Raw genomic sequence first — 19,602 nt, 5'->3', positions numbered from 1 at the left:
CCATCCTCACCCAGTAACTAATGAGTCAATTTAGACAGAAACCACAATAATGTTAAAGACAAATGATGATAAAAAAACAAAACAAAAAACAGTCCACAAAAAAGTCCACAGGTGAATGGGAAGAGTCAAGTGCCGATATAATACATGCCTTTTTAACACCTGACCTGGCCTCACCGCATGTCTCTGTGGGCACACGTCTCTGACATGCGCTTATAGGTTGCACCTCTCCACCAGTACATTTTGGATCTTCCTGCCCTCTGTGTCTGAAGATCTGTCAGCAGCAGAGGTCGGAGGAGAACAGAAATAGGACAGAGAGGAAGATGATGCAGCGGTGGTGTTCATTCAGGACGGATGGCGCGGCGGAAAGCGACGGGCGCCTCTTTTGTCGCGGCCCGTTGCACAGAGGCGTGTTACAGCAGCTGATGCACACAGAGTTGAGCCTGCCGGTGCAAAACTGCTGGTAGCCAGAGGAGGCGATGAGGCAGGCGCCTGACGACGCGCAAGACTTGCGGTAATGTATACCTGTAACAAGAGAAACATACACACATTTTGTTTTTTACTTTTTACTTAAAGGGGAATACCACTCAGTTTCCTAGAACTGGAGGTATGGAACTGTCCAATAATTACAGGTATCAGTCAAAAGGGAGACATCGAAGAGGAAGGATGGAGATCTAAGGGTTTGAGGTCAGATGTAGAGTTGCTGGCCAATATTGATGACATCAGGGATCTCCATATACGTATGGGCTTAATATTGATGACATCAGGGATCTCCATACATCAGGGATCTCCATCCCTGATGATGTCATGTGATGGTGGTGACCAACCAACCAAACAACACACGGACGGGAAATGCACGATTCCATCGTAAATGCGACCTGCGGTTGCAATAACACAATTTTGTCAACAAATAAAATACATTCAGCCATTCCGTCCTGGCGGGGATAAAATAAAATAAAGCCCTCTGCAGGTATTAAATTCAGTAGAGACTACAATGGTATGGATGACAGCATAAATATATTGTTTTTCATCATGAGCTGTAATTGGAAAGAGAACCAAATAATTGAAACGTGTGGCATAGGGATAATGAAGCATCTTTCCCTCAAACAACCACTGACTAATTACATAGAATATTCTGTCCCTTTTAACCAATTAATAACCTCCTATACAATTGTTTGATTTCTGTTTAAATGCAGTCCTGAGACATATGAGTCCTTCTCTAAAGACATTACAAAACTAGTAGGTCATGGATTTATTGCAGCAGAAAATTACTGTTTATTCCTGTAATCAGTGCTTCCTTGTATCAACCTGGCACCTTCTTTTAGAGCAGCTGTATGTAATCACTCAGCACTTCTATTATTTTGTCTCCAAGACGAAAAGAGTGTTTGTGTTTGAGGATAAGAAATGCAGCATTTGGAGCCATTTTACATCAAATAGTAGGAAATAGTAACACAGTGACTATTGCAACACTAGGGAGAGAGTATGTTTTGCACAGTCCGCATGCGTGCGTGCGTGCGTGCGTGTGTGTGTGTGTGTGTGTGCGCGAGCGCGCGCACGTGCTTGTGTGTCAATCTATATTTGCAAGTTTGGTTTATTATATAAAATACTCAGTTTCTTTGGTTTCTGTTGGGGTGGGATGCATTTGGGAATTATGTTGGAGGATTTCAGGATATTTATTGGTTTTTGTTTTCTCATAAATCTCGTAAATAATTTATAATTGGAAAAGCACGAATATCATGGAGCCACTTATGTTTTACAGTATGTACCGTTTGTTGACCACAGTTATGTAAACATTTAACAACTTCACTGCATAACAAACTAAACCCTCGTTTTATTCCATTTTCTTTCCCTACGTGACACGCTAAACCCGCTAGGAGACCAATGTACGCATTATTATGACGTTTTAATAAATTAATAATTGTTTAAATCCATTCTGTCTCGGAATCTTTCCGCCATCTTGGATCTTTCCTCGATTGCAACTAACAGCACCCCCTGGCGGTCAGGGTTTGCGCAGCCAGTTGCACTCATTTGGGGAGATGAAGCTAGTACTAACTGTGCCACTTGTCTCACTGACATTTAGGGCTGGACATCTGTCATGCCTCCGTGACCACTGGCTACTGAGAGGTCCCTCATCCACCCTTGCAGGCATTCTCATCACTGATACTCATTAGGGCCATCTGTACATTTCCTAGTGCTGTTGTTATGGTATTTGACAGCTCGCTCATGTGCAATCAACCCACACTGCAGAAGTGGATTCGTCTCCGGATTGTAGATCGAGCAGCAGAATCATTAGAGCAATTTTGTCCAAATCATGCAGAGCATATACAGGTTTTATTGCACCTTCAATGGGAGAGTGGGGAGCTAAGGGGAATGATATGGCCTTGTGGGAGATTGGGGCTCAGTCCCCGGGCAGAGTCATACGAAAGACTATAAAAATGGTACCCAATGCATCCCTGCTTGACAATCAGCATCAAGGGTTGTATTGTGGATAATTCCCTGCGACATACTAGCGTCATGTCCAAGGGGTGTACTTGTATATCGTGTGACATACTGTGCGTCATGTCCAGGGGGTGTTAAGTGTACATCGAGCTGCATCACGCTATACAGAAACAGTCAATTTCTAATTTAATTTCAATACAGAGACTAATTCTATACCCTAAAACAGTTAGCCCTAGTTAACCCTAACACTAAATACTATGCTGACCGGGGTCCCTTGGGTGTCTGTACTTGGCCTATCCTTTTTTCCCCTATACACCAAGGGCTATATCTTGCGCCACCCCTTAACCCTTATCCCTAAACTAATTTGCCATTTTTTACATATTTAAAAAAACCTTTTAAAATAGTTCAAATAGCCGATCTACAAGCTCACAATGTCTTGATGTTGATATTGTTAAGTTGATATGTTGATATTATATTATATATATATTATATGTTTTTCAAAATGGTAAAAAATGGCAAATACATAAGGGTTAAGGGTATCGCAAGATGGAGCCCCAAATCTCTTCACCTATTATGACATGCCCAGAAAAGGTACGCTAGCGTTCATAATTATGCTTAATATAATAATACCTGAATGAACGTTAAATTTGAATTTGCTAAATCCGGCATATTTACATGAAAGATTGCAGAAAGTCTGTAGTGTTCATTTATGTGAATCCTATGGAGGAACATGAAAAACCTTCCCTCAAACAAAAGCACCCCTTTGACAGCGTATCCATCTACAAACAGACAAAACTGTCCCAGTGGATAATTGTACAATGACCACACTGACCTCCAAACAAAAGCTTAAAGCTTTTTTGAAAAGGAGCTCAGATAACAGCCCATCCTGTGAACGCCCTGAGCTATGCTGGTGAGGTAAACACTTCATCACAGGTTCACCAAAGCAGCACTGAACATGTTCTGTAAAATGGTGTTTTCCTCTCTTATCTGTGCTATTGCAGCGTCAAGGTGAATTAAAAGCTGGTAAAAAATAAATAAAACGTTAAACCTCCCGGCATAGCGTGTACATATACATTTACATACTGTAACTGTACGAGCATCAGTTGTAGTAGTAGTTTAGTGAAAGAAATGTAGAATGTACCAATAATTGTTTAGGGATCAATATATTATATTTGTATAAAGCACTGGGCTTCTGGCTTGCTAGTAACACCAGAACACCTGTAAAATTCACAAGTACCTACTGTATGTCCTAAGGTATAATGCATTTTGACTTTGTTCCACAAAGGGTTTGATCACTGGTGGTGGGGGTGTCTTTTCTGGCCAACATCATCACAATAAATCTGACCATGCAGCCAGCGGGGGAACACTCAACTCAGATTGCATGAACGCAATAAAGACTTACAGACGTTATGATGTTTGGGCAATTTTTGTCTCTCTGCTGGGAGGGATATCACTTCATTTGTGTGTGGAAATGTGAACATTCAGCACTCCCATCTTAATTATTCTACTGAGAAACTTTATAGAAAAGTGGAAAAAGATTACATTTCAATCATGTTTCCAGCACTGCAGGAAAAGACATGCTTGAAGGACTAATGTGAAACGCTGTGGTTGGATGCACAAAGAACGATGAAGAGTGATGAACAGACCAGCGTCTCAAAGTCTCTGGTGGTGACACTTGAGGATTTCTCTTTTTTTAGTGAGACAGATGAATCAGCCTGAAGTTTCAGAATGCATGAAAGCAAACAACAAACAAGGCTCATGCAATATTTGCAGAACTATTAGAAAGGGGACACCATTACAGTTTTGTAGAAATCGACCCTTTTAGGTCCAAAGCATTCATACTCTGGGGGTTAAAGCACCAGATTTGAAAGATTTTGCTGTGCCGTAACGATTCTCCAAACATTGATTTTGTTTTAAGGTTTTCTGAAGCCCTTTAAAGAATGTCCGCAAATGAAAATACAATTCAGAATTGATGTTACTGCTAGTGCTTTCCAATTAAACTCCAGTCCCATCCACACAAAATGTGCAGACCAGTTCCTGTGAACATGAATGTTCTGCTCAATGCACATACATGTGATGTCAAGCTGTAGTTTGTGTCTCATTGAAACCAAGAAGTAGGAAATTACGTGATCACAAAAATACAGCTCCCATCCACTCCCATGTTACAGGATTTGCTCAAGTGCCTTTATCTTCGCTTCTGTAACGTTCCACTTCCGCCAGCATAGCATTTTTGAAGGATCATAACAAAGGAACGCATGGACCCATTTTTTCTTATCTTTTTTTTTTTCCTTTTTATGAACGCACAACGAAAGCTTTCGTGATTATCACCAATCGGAGTGGAGATAAATATTCTGTGACTACTTCAAAGTTAAGGAAATATGAAAGAAAAGCTGCCAGTGTGGGTGGATCATTTATGTATTTAATATGGCAGTGAATGAGTTTAACAAATAAATAATAATAACAGTGCTTCAAAGAAACAATGTTTGTGAAGATGTTTTTACATGCATTTTCAACTACAGTCTACAACCTAAATGGAGTCTGCGAATGATTGTAGTGTAAACGAGTTCACATTTTCACACGTTTGGTTCCCTTGGCTCGAAGCGTATGGGTTTCTTGAATGTGTTTTTTGGTTTAGATGCCTGACAAAAAGGTCTGTGGTGTAACACGAGCTTAAGTGAATTTCACAGTTTTTCTACAACATAAAAGGGAGGGACACCATAAGCCTTGAGTATCTTCATCGTTAACATGCCTCTGTGTATTGAGGCAATGGCTTTTTTTAAACTAATTAAAAAATATCACAGCATTGCTGCCATTGTTGTTCCTCTTCATCCCTGATGATCCTCGTTAAGGCCAAGAGCATTAAGAGAACATACGAATAGGCCTATAAGATGTGAACAGAAAGGTCAGAGACAATATGCATCCAGATGCTTAACCTTTTTATCTTATTTTTGTATACTTCTTATTACTTATTTCTAAAGTACAATAATAAAAATTCCTAATGCTTCTGTACGGTATGTTGCATGTGTACGTTAGCCTACATACCTAACTATTGATCCATGCTGAATGGATATGTTGTGTTTGTCATACTGTAGCCAATTGCTTGTTTCTTTCATGCCATGCTGTTATTTTATTGCAGTAACACAAATAAACGTTGATACGTCTCATTTTGGAACGAGGGTCTGTCATCTTCATTGAAATGAAATCTGGACATCTTCTGTCACATACAGTAAGTGCTATATAAATAAAGTTATCATCATCACCATCATCTTCTGAAGAAAAGTGCAATATAAATAAATAAAGTTATAATCCTTCACAGAGACAGGATCTAAAACCACGTTTCCAAATTATAACAAGAAATGACTCCCATAAAGTCATTCAGAGTTCCACAATAGATGGTGAATTGTATCACTGTGACAAAACCTCGCTGTAATTTCCTCTGCCCCGATGCAGCAAATTAACTTTCATGAATAGTAATGGCTCATTTAGATAAGCATGCAGTGAAATCGTGCAGGGACACTTCTGCTACAGACATTCTGCTGTCCCTCCCTCACTGGTTCCTGTCGAACAGAGGCAGCGCGGGGTAATGGGACCGTAGGTTGCTGGGGTGAGTCCCTGGCATGAAACCTTTCCTTGCCTTCCCCTCTCAACAATTACTGTCAACATGCCCTTGAGCATAACGGCAGTTGACCATCACCGTGGTTATACCTGCGGTGGCAGAGAGGAGGCATGGTCACTAGTACCAAGGACACTGCGAGGAGCTGGGATTGAACAGGGAACCAGCTGATAACCAGGTAGCTGCTCTATAGGCTGTACTGCAGTGGTTCTCAACAAGCCGCGACAACCAGTTTGTTACTTGTCTTACAACATAACATACACCCTCATCAAAGTCAGCTATTGGGTGATCAAGCCTTAGCTTGTGTCCCGGCCATGCCCAATCAATAAGATGTGCCTGTAGTTGTATAGTGGCTGACATCCCACGTTTGACCTATATCCACTGGCTGCCTCTTTTAGCTGCTTCGGAAAGTCGTAAACGGTTCTGAATGATGGTCTGCTGCAGAGCCTGGATTACAAGTTCCTTCAGTAGCCTGCTGGTGGAAGAAGCCACACATGCTTGTTTGGGGGTGTAGCACACTATCCAAAATAGTCTACAGCCTAAAACACATGATTATATAAAAGTATAAGCTGCCTGCATTGTGGACATTGTTTATATTTAATCCATGTCCACCTAAGCATTTTGAGGTTCACTACATTCCTGATACACCACAAAATCCAGTGTTAATTTAACTCTGAAAGTCATTGAACTATAATGCAACATATAACTTACTCAACAATACATAATAAAATAACAGCAAGTATGAATCTGGCTTATGTCTTTAACCACATGAACTGTGATAAGGTTGTGTTATGTATTTAGATATTCCCACTCCCAGTGCTCCGAGTGCTGTACAGTAGATTCTCATATGTTCTACATTATTTAGGCATGAGATTCAGTGCAGCAACCATAGACAGCAACATCTCACACTGTGAAATCTGCAAGGCATTTCATGACCACTTATACACATGCCCATAGCTATAATAACTTATCAATTGGTTGGCGAAAGGAGCATTTCACAGCACCATTTTCTGCTCCAGTGCTGTGATTTATGAGCATCATAGCGAGCCATCCAGACCTCCTTACACCAATCTGAGGGGAATCATTACACTAATTTGACTCACCAGGCCACCCCATGTATACCCCATGGTTTAACAGGCTACCCCCCCTCTCTCTCTCCCTCTCAAGTCCTTACTTTGTCACTTTACTGTCATCCGGGGACCGCCCCAAAATCCTGACTCACATGTTGAGAACCACCGCATTCGATATAGTTATCAGAGACCAAACTATATATGGATTTGCTTACCAGTATGGCCAGTGCGAAGATGTCTTATCCCTGCTTCTAGTCAGACTGAATTAAATGCATGCATTTCCTCTTGGGAAATTTAGACTGTGATGGGTTTGATATTTATTTTTGAAAATGTTATATTTTACAATGTATTAAAATGTATGTTAGTTGTCTGTCGTCTGTATCGATAGATCATATAACCTTATTCCTTGGGTAAATCCCTGTGTCGTACAGGTATTATATATATATATATATATATATATATATATAATATTAGCATAATGTTGCTGTTAAATAGTCTATAAGACCAACGTATTTCACTTGAATAATGTTGATAAAAGCGCATCGGAATCAACAGTGCAGAGCAAACTTTTGGACCTTGTGCGCTGTGTGTGTGGTGTGTGTGTGTGTGTGTGTGTGTGGTGTGTGTGGTGTGTGTGTGTGTGTGGTGTGTGTGTGTGGTGTGTGGTGTGTGTGTGTGTGTGTGTGCGCGCGCGCGCACCGCGCATATATACGGAGAGAGACAGAGTTATTACCATTAGGAGCAGGAATAATTACAACTTCACACCCTGAAACCCATATTTTGTGGATAGTGTGTGACTGTGGGAGGGTGAATGTGTGCATATACACGCATGCATTGTGTGCGATTGCGTTCAATGACTTTCTTTCATCATCTTGGAACTGGCCTGGGAGAAAATAGCGGCTGACCCAGTCCATATCTCTAATGACAGTGCCGAGATGTGGCACAGAGAGGTAATTCCAAGTCCTTCTCAGTCCCCCAGCTGAGGCCCCAGGGACCTCCACCACATAATAAGCAGCAGACATTTAAATATACGGCAGGCAGCTTGCCATGTGGAAATGACAGCTCAGTGTGAGAGCTGAGAGGACAGGTCTCTTTAGCCAAATGAAAAGAACCACTCCCTTTTCATTCAGAAATCTGATGCAAACAGAATGGAATGATGATGATGATGATGATGAAGGTAGTAATGGTGGTGGTGATAGGGGTGAATACAAATAGATCCCAATTGAAACAGGTGCACATCAATTTGAAAAATAACAGCCAGCTAACCTGTATGTGTATGTCTTGTGTATTTGTACTGTATGTTATGTTGCACCTATGTGTTTTTGCACTGTGTACTTGCACTGTATGTACTCTAATGTTGTAGTTGTGTGTATAGGACCCCCTCTACAACGAGATGTTGTATCTCAAGGGGCCATCCCCCACACCCAATAAATTCTGACCCTGTTATAGCACCACCAGAAGGTAGATTTTTGCTAGACTAATCTTTGTGTTATTACTCATACATATTTGTCCAAACATAAATGTAAATCGGTACACATTATCTCAGATCTGTCAGATTATGGTATTCCATAATGATTGGCTAAGATTTTCTTCCAAGATTTGGAGGAGTTGCCCGTTTTAAACAAAATGCCTCAAATCATGAATGCCGTGTCCGATTGGTGTGAAACCTTGCACGCACATTCATTCCCACTAGACTAGAAGGAAGAAATGCCACCCTACGTTTTTTTCAAATCAGCCCGATGGTGGCACTATAACAGGCCAATTAAACTCTCCTAAAACTCTTGAACCATAGCATATTTCCCCCTTGGTTTTCCATGGATCATTACGGAACTGCCACACCCATTTCCAAAATTCCACCTGAAAGGTTTTGCACCATGTTGCGTTTTCTTTGCACATTTTTAATGAAGGGAGGATGGGCCGTCGGGCCTCGTCACGTTCATCTCACTATGTTGTCACGCTCATGTCACCATGACCTTGGGCAGCGGTGGCCGAACGGTTTGCGGAGCGGTCTTGATATCGTGAAGGTCGCTAGTTCGTATCCCCGGACCAGCACGTTAAAATTACCACCGCCCTGAAGTGCCCTTGGACAAGGCATTATCCCTACCATGAAATGTTCTATGAGCAGGGCCTGGCTGTAAACAAGTTCTTGAGCTTAGTCCAGTTACCCTGGGTAAACAAATATGGCATCAGGCACTAACCAAATAGCTCATCACAAGTTGGTCCGATGGTAAATGATGCATTGATATAGAGCTTTTATCCAAAGCACTTTACATAATTGTGCATTACATTCACCCATTCACACATTCATACACCGATGGCGGAGGAAACCATGCAAGACACCAACCCGTCTGGTCGCTCTACCGGCCACTCTACCCCTGCAGCCATTGCCACGTTGCAAGCTTGTATATATCGGTTATTTTCAGCAACAAGTGTTTGGTGTATCCACACTTTTCCTGGGCTGTGTGTGCTCCAGTTCCTGTTGATTTCATTGGATATCATTGGTCATCTGACCAGTTTTATTGGCTTTTATTGGATCAAATCGACAGGAACTGGAGCACACACAGCCCAGGAAAAGTGTGGATAGAGGGAAATATTAGCAGATGCATAGAGGCCTGAGGGACCCCAGTCAACTAAATCTATATACTGTAGGCTCTATAAGTGGTTAAGACTTGCTGTCTAAGAGACAGATGAGCTTGGAGAGAGACTCGTCTGTGCTCGGGGAGTGACACCGAGGACACACTTGACTTGTTCATGTTCTACATCTACACCTGAATGCAAAACCACGACTCTAGCAATCACGCAATCACGCAGTACGCAGTACTTAGAAAGAACCAATCGACCCACTCGTTGCAATTCCAATGACCCAATCTAAAACCACATACCGTGCAATCAGATGGCGGTACAGGTGTGCGAATGCATCCGTTACATTTACATAAACTACAAACAGTGATAAGGGTGCGGTCAGATATAATTCCCAGAGTCCGTCTTTCCGTGCAGAGGAGCAATAATGATGAAGCTGAGAGATAAAGGCATAGATGTTCATGAGCATTCATGTGGAAATTTTCCTATTAGAGAACTGCCGACTCCACATTACATCCTTCCTGCCCTTTGGATTGGGAATGACATGTCATACATCCGAAGACAGGGGCTTATTGCTTTTATTCAACCTTGCAGGGGTGGGCTGGGGTGTGTGTGTGTGTGTGTGTGTGTGTGTGTGTGTGTGTGTGTGGGGGGGGGTGTAGCGACCTGTTGTCGTTGGGATGATGACAAAGCACTCAAATAAGCATATTATGGGAACAGAGGCATAATTTTGGCATGACAAAAAGAACAAAAGTAGAGGGTTCCAAATAAAAGTGACCACTTAAGCCATATTTCCTAAATTGCAAAAATAGCGATTTTTCTAAATAGAAAAAAATGATTAATTGAGAATAGTTGAGATGAAGAACCCTGACCCCTCCTCGAAAAGTCACATCTGTCCTGTCCCCTTATCCATAATTTATCCATAAATCTAACTAATAATTATAGATATTGCGTCCTCAAAATGTGTGGATGGAATGCGTGCGAATGTTATTGGCTGGAAGGTGTGTCATTCTGCATTGTGATTGGCTGCGCAATGGGTGTGCCACAGGGGACACCTGTTATATATAAGTGGCAGATAGAGGGGGGTGAGAGACGGGAGAGAGAGATAGGGAATGGACTAGTTACTGTAAGGATAATTATGAGTGCGCAAGTACTGTAATCGGCTGTGTATGTCGGCGTAACTAAGTTATGTTTGATGATCGGTTGGGTATATGTATGCATGCATGTATGCATGTATGTATGTATGTATGCATGTATGCATGTATGCGTACTGTATGTCGGGGGAAAAAATGGTGGTCCCTTATTGGCCGTTGATGGTGACGTAACTAAGGTACGTTTCAAGGTTGGTATAAGGTCAATAACGGGTCTAAAGGATTTAGAACAGCAGTTCTAAATCTAGTAATAGACATTAGTTAGTAGGTTATGGTGTGCAAGGCGCAAGTTGGCACCTCGACAGAGTGCATTTCTAGTTTATTATTATGGACTCTTCAGGCATTATAGGCATAATATTTTGAGTTTAAATGCGAACACTAGTGGATGGCAATTACCATCCCCTGGGACCCAATAATCCCCTGTGGCTGTAAAAGAACAATAGAAACACTTTAATCCTAACAAAGCAAGTTAGTAGACTGCAAAATCAAATAAAGATCACAGAAAACAGCAGCATTGAATCTAGCTGGGGTGAATCTGCCAAGGTGCTTCGAATCTCCACATAAGCCCTTGTCTTCTCCACAGCTGAACCCCAGCCTGGTGCAGAAGCCCACATGCCAGGAAGGTTGACGTTGCCATAAACAACGCTCTACGGACCATAACTGGCTGTCTGAAGACCACCCCCGTGTTCCATCTGCCAGTATACTAGCAGGAATTGCCCCGGCCGGCCTCCGACGAGAGGCTGCTACCCTAGCCCTAACAAGGAAAGCCCGAATACACGACTGGCATATCCTGCACAACACCACCACAACAGAACTGCCTCTAAATAGACTCAAGTCCTGCCACTACTGTACAGCAAGGCGGCTCAAGAGCTGCTCAGGTCCATCCCTGAGGACCTGTCTACAGAGGCATGGCTGGCAGCAGCCTGGAAGCAGGAATGGGAGTCAGCCGGGCCAACACGCATCCACTGTTACATCCAGGACCCAGGCCAGGAGGCGGCATTGAAGGAGAGGAACTGCCAAACATATTTACAATCATATTCCAGACCATGTCTTAAGTCATTAGGAATTATATGTTTGGGCATGTACAGTAGTATAAACTCCCACTAGTCAAACCCACCAGAATGCTTGCCAGTACATGGCTCTAGTCTAGAACATACATGTACGAACGCATGCACGCAGAAATGCTCTCACTCACACTCTCTCTCTCGTTTCATACACTTTTTAACATCTCTCACCCACACACATGCTCTAATTGTGTGCGTGCACCAACACACAAACAAACATATAAGAACACATTCGTGCAGACACAGTATGCATGTAACAAGCCCTCAGGGGAATTTTAATGGTCCCTAAAGGTAGGTGGCCACATATCGATGGCTGTTCTATAAACTGCCAGCTGCAACATTACTTTTACATGCTGAGATATGGTCACCTGCAAATTGCACAGAATAGCCTGAGGCTGGCGTGTTTGCTATCCTACTAAGGGTCACAGCCATGAACAATTGTACTACAGGAAAAATAACAGTTGGAAAACCATTATTATCTGGAGACTGCACACAACCACATCAGAGTTGTCCTGGGAGCAGCTTGCTAAGCTTGTAGACAGTTATCATGGTCAGAGCATATCAAGGGATATGATTATTATGCATCAGCATTACACTACCTGGGTTTACAGCTACCACAAATAACGGAAGTGCATACATGTGTGTTTATTATTTGATCAATGTAACACTGTTCTAATACATCCTGCCTTCAGGTTGTTGTTTTCAAAGATTATTATTTCAAATTGATATAGATTGTATGCTCTTATTGTGAAAAGGAATTGCAGCCCACGCACGCAGTATTTGGCTGTCAAATGATTACACATTATAATCAGATTAATCACAGATTAAAAATTAATTCATGATTAATCTCCAGTCTTATACTATGCCTGAAATACAGCATGCTCATTTTCTGTGTATATTTTTGTGCACAGAAAGATAAATGACTCTCTCTCTCTCTCTCTGAGATGCTGCCCATTTAAATTGTGCAGCCTTTTCTGGCAATAACCAGAACCCCAATCCAGATAGGGCCATGCACAGGTTTGCTTTACATCTAGCAGCCATCAGATAACGACTAAGAGAGAGTAGAGTGGCTGGAATTATGTGAAGATCTGAAAAAACTGTATGGTTTAATGACTATAGAGGTCTGTGCACCGACTACTAGCTGGACGGACAGGGTGAAAAACAGTCTTGCAGACAATAAACCACCTAAACCAAATAGTTGACTGGAGTCTGCCAGCTAGGGCTCAAGGGTCCGTCCTGTTCTGGCTCAACACTAAATATGTTTGAATGTTCGCCCCCAGAATATGCTAGTGGTTTTCAAACTTCTCAAAAATGTACTGGTCCGCAGACACCCACCTGGAAATGTTTTGTGCCAGGGACCCCCAGATGAGAAGATGTAAAATGTGTTTATATATAATTTAAAAATGTTAAAAAATAGTAGATGTAAAAGTGACGGGATGTAGAGCTGCTGTTTTTGAATAGCCAACATATAAATGAAGTGGTTAAAATGATTGTGATGCTATAACTCTTTTAGTTGGGGACACCTGCGGACACCTGGGAAGTGGGAACACCCCCCCCCCCCCTCCCTAACCCCACTTTGAGAATCAATGGTGTACATTTTCCATGTTGAGTTGTAAATCCCAACCTACCGTCTTCCTTCACCAGAACCTCCTTCTGACACATGTCCTGCACGTTGACGGTACAGTTAACGATGAACTCCGGGGTGGAGCAGTCATTGTGTGTGACTTCCTCACACTGGTAGCATCGGATCTGCAGCGCCAGCCCTGCAACACGTACGCACACACTGTAATCAATGTGGACAGTACAGTATGTGCATGTAGCCTATTGTGAACATGCAAGTATTAAGACCATAGCCTACAGTATGTCTGTCTGTAAATAAGAAAAAAGTCACTACATGCATACAGTATATGTTTGCAGGTCTTTGTTGTGTATGACAGCTTTGGTTGATTTATGATGATGCATGAGGTAGCCTACAGTACATAGACATTCACATATACAGGGATACACACACAGCCACTAACACCAACTTTGAATTCACTCACTCACCAGGAACCGCAGCTGGTTATGATAAAATAATAATTATATTAATAATGAAATACATTTGTATTATGCCTTAAACTGTAGGGCATTATGATTAGCAGTTCCGTTATTTTTGTGCTAACCAGGTATAAAACCTCAGAAATACTTTATAGTGACCTACAGTCAGACTCAGGGTGGTTTTCTGTTGCAACTTGCCTCTGTGTCTACTTTCATAGCCTACCGGTACATGTCTATACAATAGGATACTGTACATTTTCAATGGCATGGAATTCCTTACCAATTTCAGAATCATAAAGTATTTTTTTTAAGGTTAAGGTTGTATTTGTTTACACAAAGAATAGTGTAGAACTAGTACATGCCTGCCTATTACCTTTTTCTGTTCTGCTATGCCTTAATTTATTTTCGGATAGTAGCCTAATTAATAGAAAATAAATAACCTGCTATAGGCTATACCTATTACCTACACATTAGCTGAATCCATTGCTTTAGCTATTGCCAAAATAACTCATATAGCTTCCTCAAAGTTGAACCAAAATGGATTGGCTGCATTTGGGTTGTAAAAATGGGACACATTAAGTTCAAAGTTTTTAAGCCAATCTTTGAAAATCTTTCAACCAGGCTATTTTTCTATAGGCTATTGCATGAATGCCTTATTCAATTCACACCTGCTCGAGTAGGCTAATATAATTTGATATAAACTGTAACTTTGGAATTGATCGATATGGTAATGGTTTATAATCAAATTGTTCCCGGCATCTAGTCTACTATGTTTTAGAGAATTAGAGATCAGTTGCGCTGCATGCGCACATGTTGGACTTGGATAATGTCAGGCTTTTACGCGCAAGAACGCGGTGCCAATGGAACCCATAAAACCGAAATCAAATTTGATATTTTAACATACCTGATTTGACAAGGTACGCGATCAAAGCTGTGACAATAAACATCCGCATAATTGTCCCTGTTGTATCGAGTTGGACAGAAACATCAGATTTGGATGACAGGTAGAGTCCACAGACGGAGCTGCCGTGCCGGCTGGTCATGAATCTGATGCGTCCGTCGGATTATGTGTGGGATGATCAGGGATCCACTGAGGTTGCATTATGTTCCGTCACCATCTCAGGCAGCGTTTACCAAACATAGGGGCGGGACCCATTTTGGGTCGCCATACCGTTTTTATAGGTCGCGAGTAATAGCCCGTTTTAACCTTTCCTACAAAGATAATTAAAAAATAAAAATCAGGAGCAAAACGTTTTAAAGGCGCAGTAGTGATAAATAAGTGATATGGGTCTACTCTATATATTCTGATTGTGATCCTTCCAATGGTGTTCAGGTCTCTCTCTCCAACTATTTTTAAACAGAACATGTTCAGGTGGGGTGAGGATAGTAGTATACCATTATGCTTAGTTTATTATCCAATCAGGAGTGAGAATTCATAAGAAGTTAAATTGGAGACACCCATTAGGCTACTCTACAACACTCAAAAGCAGTGTTTCTCAACACCAATATCCAGGTCCCTTACCGCCCCACACCCACTTAATGAAGACTTATTTGTAGCCTATTGTGTAATTGTGTTTAGAAAATATCAAATCGATTTCCAAATATCAGATTTTACATTAAAATTAACTGTAGGCTAAGTTGGAAAAGAGTTGGAAAAAAAACCTGTTATGGTTTAGGTTTAGTATAATTGACTAGTTGCCTAGTTTACTAGTCGACTATCGACTAGTTGTTTATGTAAAACCTATTATGTAAAAAAAAAAATCATCAACTATCAACTAGTCAACTAGTACCAACAAGGTCGACTAGTGGATTTACTAGTCGACTAGTTGCTTAATGCCCTATGTATATATCATGTTAGTATATCCTATTATGGTTAGTAACATGGTCAGTATCATATCAGTATCATGTCAGTATCATGTAATCATGTGACAGGGCTGGTCAGACCCTATATGGTCACAGGTCACATCTACACACCAACAAAGCGTTGCATTGTGACAAGTTGTAGGCTTTTAGATGTGTTCTTTTCTAGTATCCTCTAGTATCCTCGAATATAAATGAGGCTTTAGTAGCCTTTCCAGACATGCTTCCAACTGTACAAAAAACATTCAACATTTCTGGAGACTTTTCCATCACCATCCCAATAACAAAACATGCAACTATACAAACAATTCAGAAACCACACCTCATTTGACTGCAGCCTAAACTACAGAAAGGTGTGCTCCTCGGAGCGCAGATCACCACCAGGCCAGGTTGCCTCCATGTTTGTCATAACCAACTGGAATGGAACCTACAAAATATGATTTATACATCTTGATTCCTGACTCCAGAGAGATCTCCATATGTGACCGTACGTACATTATTGCAGTTATTACTTGAAAGGTGAGGAATGTCAGCACCTCTGAAAATTTGAGGTCTGAGATCGGCAGCGCGTAGCACACAATTAGCCGCTGAGGACAATTGCGACTGTGCGGTCCATCTCCAACACCATAAATACAGTATCCAATGCATGCAGCACTATGATGTATTGACCCAAATGACAGAGGTTGGATGCCAACTCCCCCGTCTCCCTCTGGCAGCTGTACAAGCTAAGAGACTGTCCCCCTCTGGCAGCTGTACGAGCTAAGAGACTGTCTCCCTCTGGCAGCTGTACGAGCTAAGAGACTGTCTCACTCTGGCAGCTGTACGAGCTAAGAGACTGTCTCACTCTGGCAGCTGTACGAGCTAAGAGACTGTCTCACTCTGGCAGCTGTACGAGCTAAGAGACTGTCTCACTCTGGCAGCTGTACAAGCTAAGAGACTGTCCCCCTCTGGTAGCTGTACGAGCTAAGAGACTGTCTCCCTCTGGCAGCTGTACGAGCTAAGAGACTGTCTCCCTCTGGCAGCTGTACAAGCTAAGAGACTGTCTCCCTCTGGTAGCTGTACGAGCTAAGAGACTGTCTCCCTCTGGTAGCTGTACGAGCTAAGAGACTGTCTCCCTCTGGTAGCTGTACAAGCTAAGAGACTGTCTCCCTCTGGTAGCTGTACGAGCTAAGAGACTGTCTCCCTCTGGTAGCTGTACAAGCTAAGAGACTGTCTCCCTCTGGCAGCTGTACGAGCTAAGAGACTGTCTCCCTCTGGTAGCTGTACGAGCTAAGAGACTGTCCCCCTCTGGCAGCTGTACGAGCTAAGAGACCATGCTAGTCGAAAAGGAAGATCGAGGCGAATTGACCTGCACAAGGGCAACAATATGACATCTAGACTAGACATCAGTAGCCGTGAAAAAGGACAAACGGTGGACAGGCCAACCTTCTTATACATAGATGGCTAGCATCCCACAGAGGCACGCCATTAAAATTGTTATCTACTCTAATCAGAATAATGTAGTCTTCAAGTGGTTTGACTATTTGTTTGAGTGGATTTTGTACAACTCCATCCAAGTGTAGGTTTTACACAGTATGATTAATCCGTCTTCAATCAGTCCTGGGCTGAATGATGGTCTCACTCTCCATTATGATTCATAGAACAAATCATATGAGCTTGTGCCCTAATCAGCCGGATGCTAAAAAATGTCCTTAATATTAAGAACATGTACAGAAAGCACTTCACCATGCCAGCCTGCTTTCAATACTAATCTCACAAAGACACATGCACTTCCAAGCCAGAGAACTGTGCACAGAACACTGAAATATCTACCGTACTTCCTATTTTCTCAATATCCAAGTCAAAGCCGTTTCATTATAAAGGACCAGCACATATTATCCTATGTCAAACCCAAGCCCTAATAGGTTACCATAATACTATGTCCATTGTCCATTGTTGTGTCCTATGCACACAACAAATGGTCAAACGGTCAACCACGAACACGGTCTTGTGGGTGACTTCAAAGTCATTTTACAATTGTGGCCCCCTGCCTAATCTAGTTGAATACCCCTGGCCTACGGTTGGTCTAATAGCCTATTAGTTGCCTTCCACATTATCTACCATATATGGTTTCTGGTAATATTATTGACCACTTATATTGCATATCTGTGGCAAACATCTAATTTTGAAAACCCACCGCAAGATGGCATGCTGGTGACCCCTGATGACGTATGATGATAAGAGCGCCCCTCACTTAACACAGGTGTGATTTTTAATCATGTTTCCATAATAATTTCCAGTGAGCTCTGACACCATATCAACCTGCTTGTTCCTGGCACAAACTCATTTGTACTGTATATGTAGTGCAGACTGCAAAATAAAACTAAAGAAAAGGCGTCGAAACCACTCCAAAAGTAAAAAAAATTAGGAGAGGGTGGATACAAATAAATGTACTTTATTTAGAAAAGTTAAAATAAGCCAACATGAAGACTCTGTTTGAATCAAAACATGTTGGCTTATTTTAACTTTTCTAAATAAAGTGCATTTATTTTTATCAACCCTCTCCTTTGTTTTGAGTTTTGTTATATCTTTAGTATTCCAGTCCCACTGATCCTTGAAGCACCAGCCTACTTTACATCTACTTTTTTGCATCTTCATCGAGCACCTGGTTGATTTTATTTTTGTCGCTTTGCAGAATAAAACTGTTGAGGGTGATCTCTGCAGGCTCTGTAATAGAGGAGGATCTCGTTATGCTTTGTCATTGTTGAATAGCCTGAAACTGTCAGGAATGAGTTTGGAAGAGGACCCAGGAGGCAGAACAGATTCAAAGTATTTGTGTAGCAAGGCTACAATTTACAATTTAGGCATTTTAGCAGACACTCTCAATCAAGAGCGATTTACATTAAGCAAGAACAAAAAGCATGGCAATAAATCATATAGTCTACATAAAAAGTAGTTATCATGAAAAAGACTACGGCGGAAGATAGGGAGTGACGCTGCAGTTCTGATTGTGATGGGAAGTGCATTCCAAAGTTTTGGAGCCAGAAGGGAGAAGAGTTTGGGACGTGTGGAGCGTTGTCCCGGTGTTTTTAGTGAAGGTATACTTCCAGCTTCCCTGCGTTGGCTGATCTGAGTGCGTGGGATGGTTTGTAGAGTTCGATCATCAACCTTTGGTTGCTTTGAATGCCAGCATCAGAGTTTTGTATTTTGTTTAATGACTATTATTATTTCCTGGTGTGCATGAGCACCAGTCCTAAGGTCAGATATGACCTCCTTAGTTTGTTTGATATTCAGCTGAAGGAAGTTACTCCTGCACCAACCGGCAAACTCGTCCACTGTTCTTCGACAGCTTATCTCATCATCCTCAATCAGACCAACAATAGCTGTGTCGTCTGCGAATTTAACAATACAGGTGTTGTCTGACTCACTCCTACAGTCGCTTGTGTACAGCATCATCAGTGCCCCCTCCCCCTTTCTATAGCAAACAAACTGTTACATATCATCACTTCAAAACATACAATAAAGTACCATAAATATAGACCCTCATTCATTGTCTTGTTGTTGTTATTATAATCATAAATCACATAGATATCATTCAGTGAGTTGACTAACCTGTTAAAAAGGAGAAAGAAGCACACAGAAGGTTCCAGTTGTTTTCAGACTGGTTGCTCTCATTAGAATGACCTGTACGTGCCCGTCGCAGTCGGCCGGCCTACTTGGGAATGACGCAACTTCGGAACCTAATGATATACGTTGTCACAACACGCGTTTGAACTGTCAGCCAGTGTACCACATGGAGATCTGTGTATGTG

At 41.8% G+C, this 19,602-nt stretch overlaps 1 protein-coding gene across 1 annotated transcript; it reads right to left on the bottom strand.

The window, feature by feature from the left end:
* Positions 1-274: 274 nt before the first annotated feature.
* LOC308330938 (ly6/PLAUR domain-containing protein 1) lies at positions 275-14,906 on the bottom strand (the record flags this gene model as incomplete). The annotated part of the gene is made up of 3 exons (XM_080786005.1): positions 14,856-14,906; positions 13,543-13,677; positions 275-522 (listed from the first exon to the last, which is right to left on the bottom strand). Exons 1-3 carry the CDS (start codon positions 14,902-14,904, stop codon positions 275-277), a joined length of 432 nt encoding a protein of 143 aa, XP_080642131.1. The 5' UTR covers positions 14,905-14,906.
* Positions 14,907-19,602: the final 4,696 nt, after the last annotated feature.

This window comes from Protomyctophum bolini (assembly GCF_963924005.1).
Source record: "Protomyctophum bolini genome assembly, chromosome: 16".
Lineage (NCBI taxonomy): Eukaryota > Metazoa > Chordata > Actinopteri > Myctophiformes > Myctophidae > Protomyctophum > Protomyctophum bolini.
Note: the sequence above shows the minus strand (reverse complement) of the source record. Positions and strands in the feature narration are given on the sequence as shown.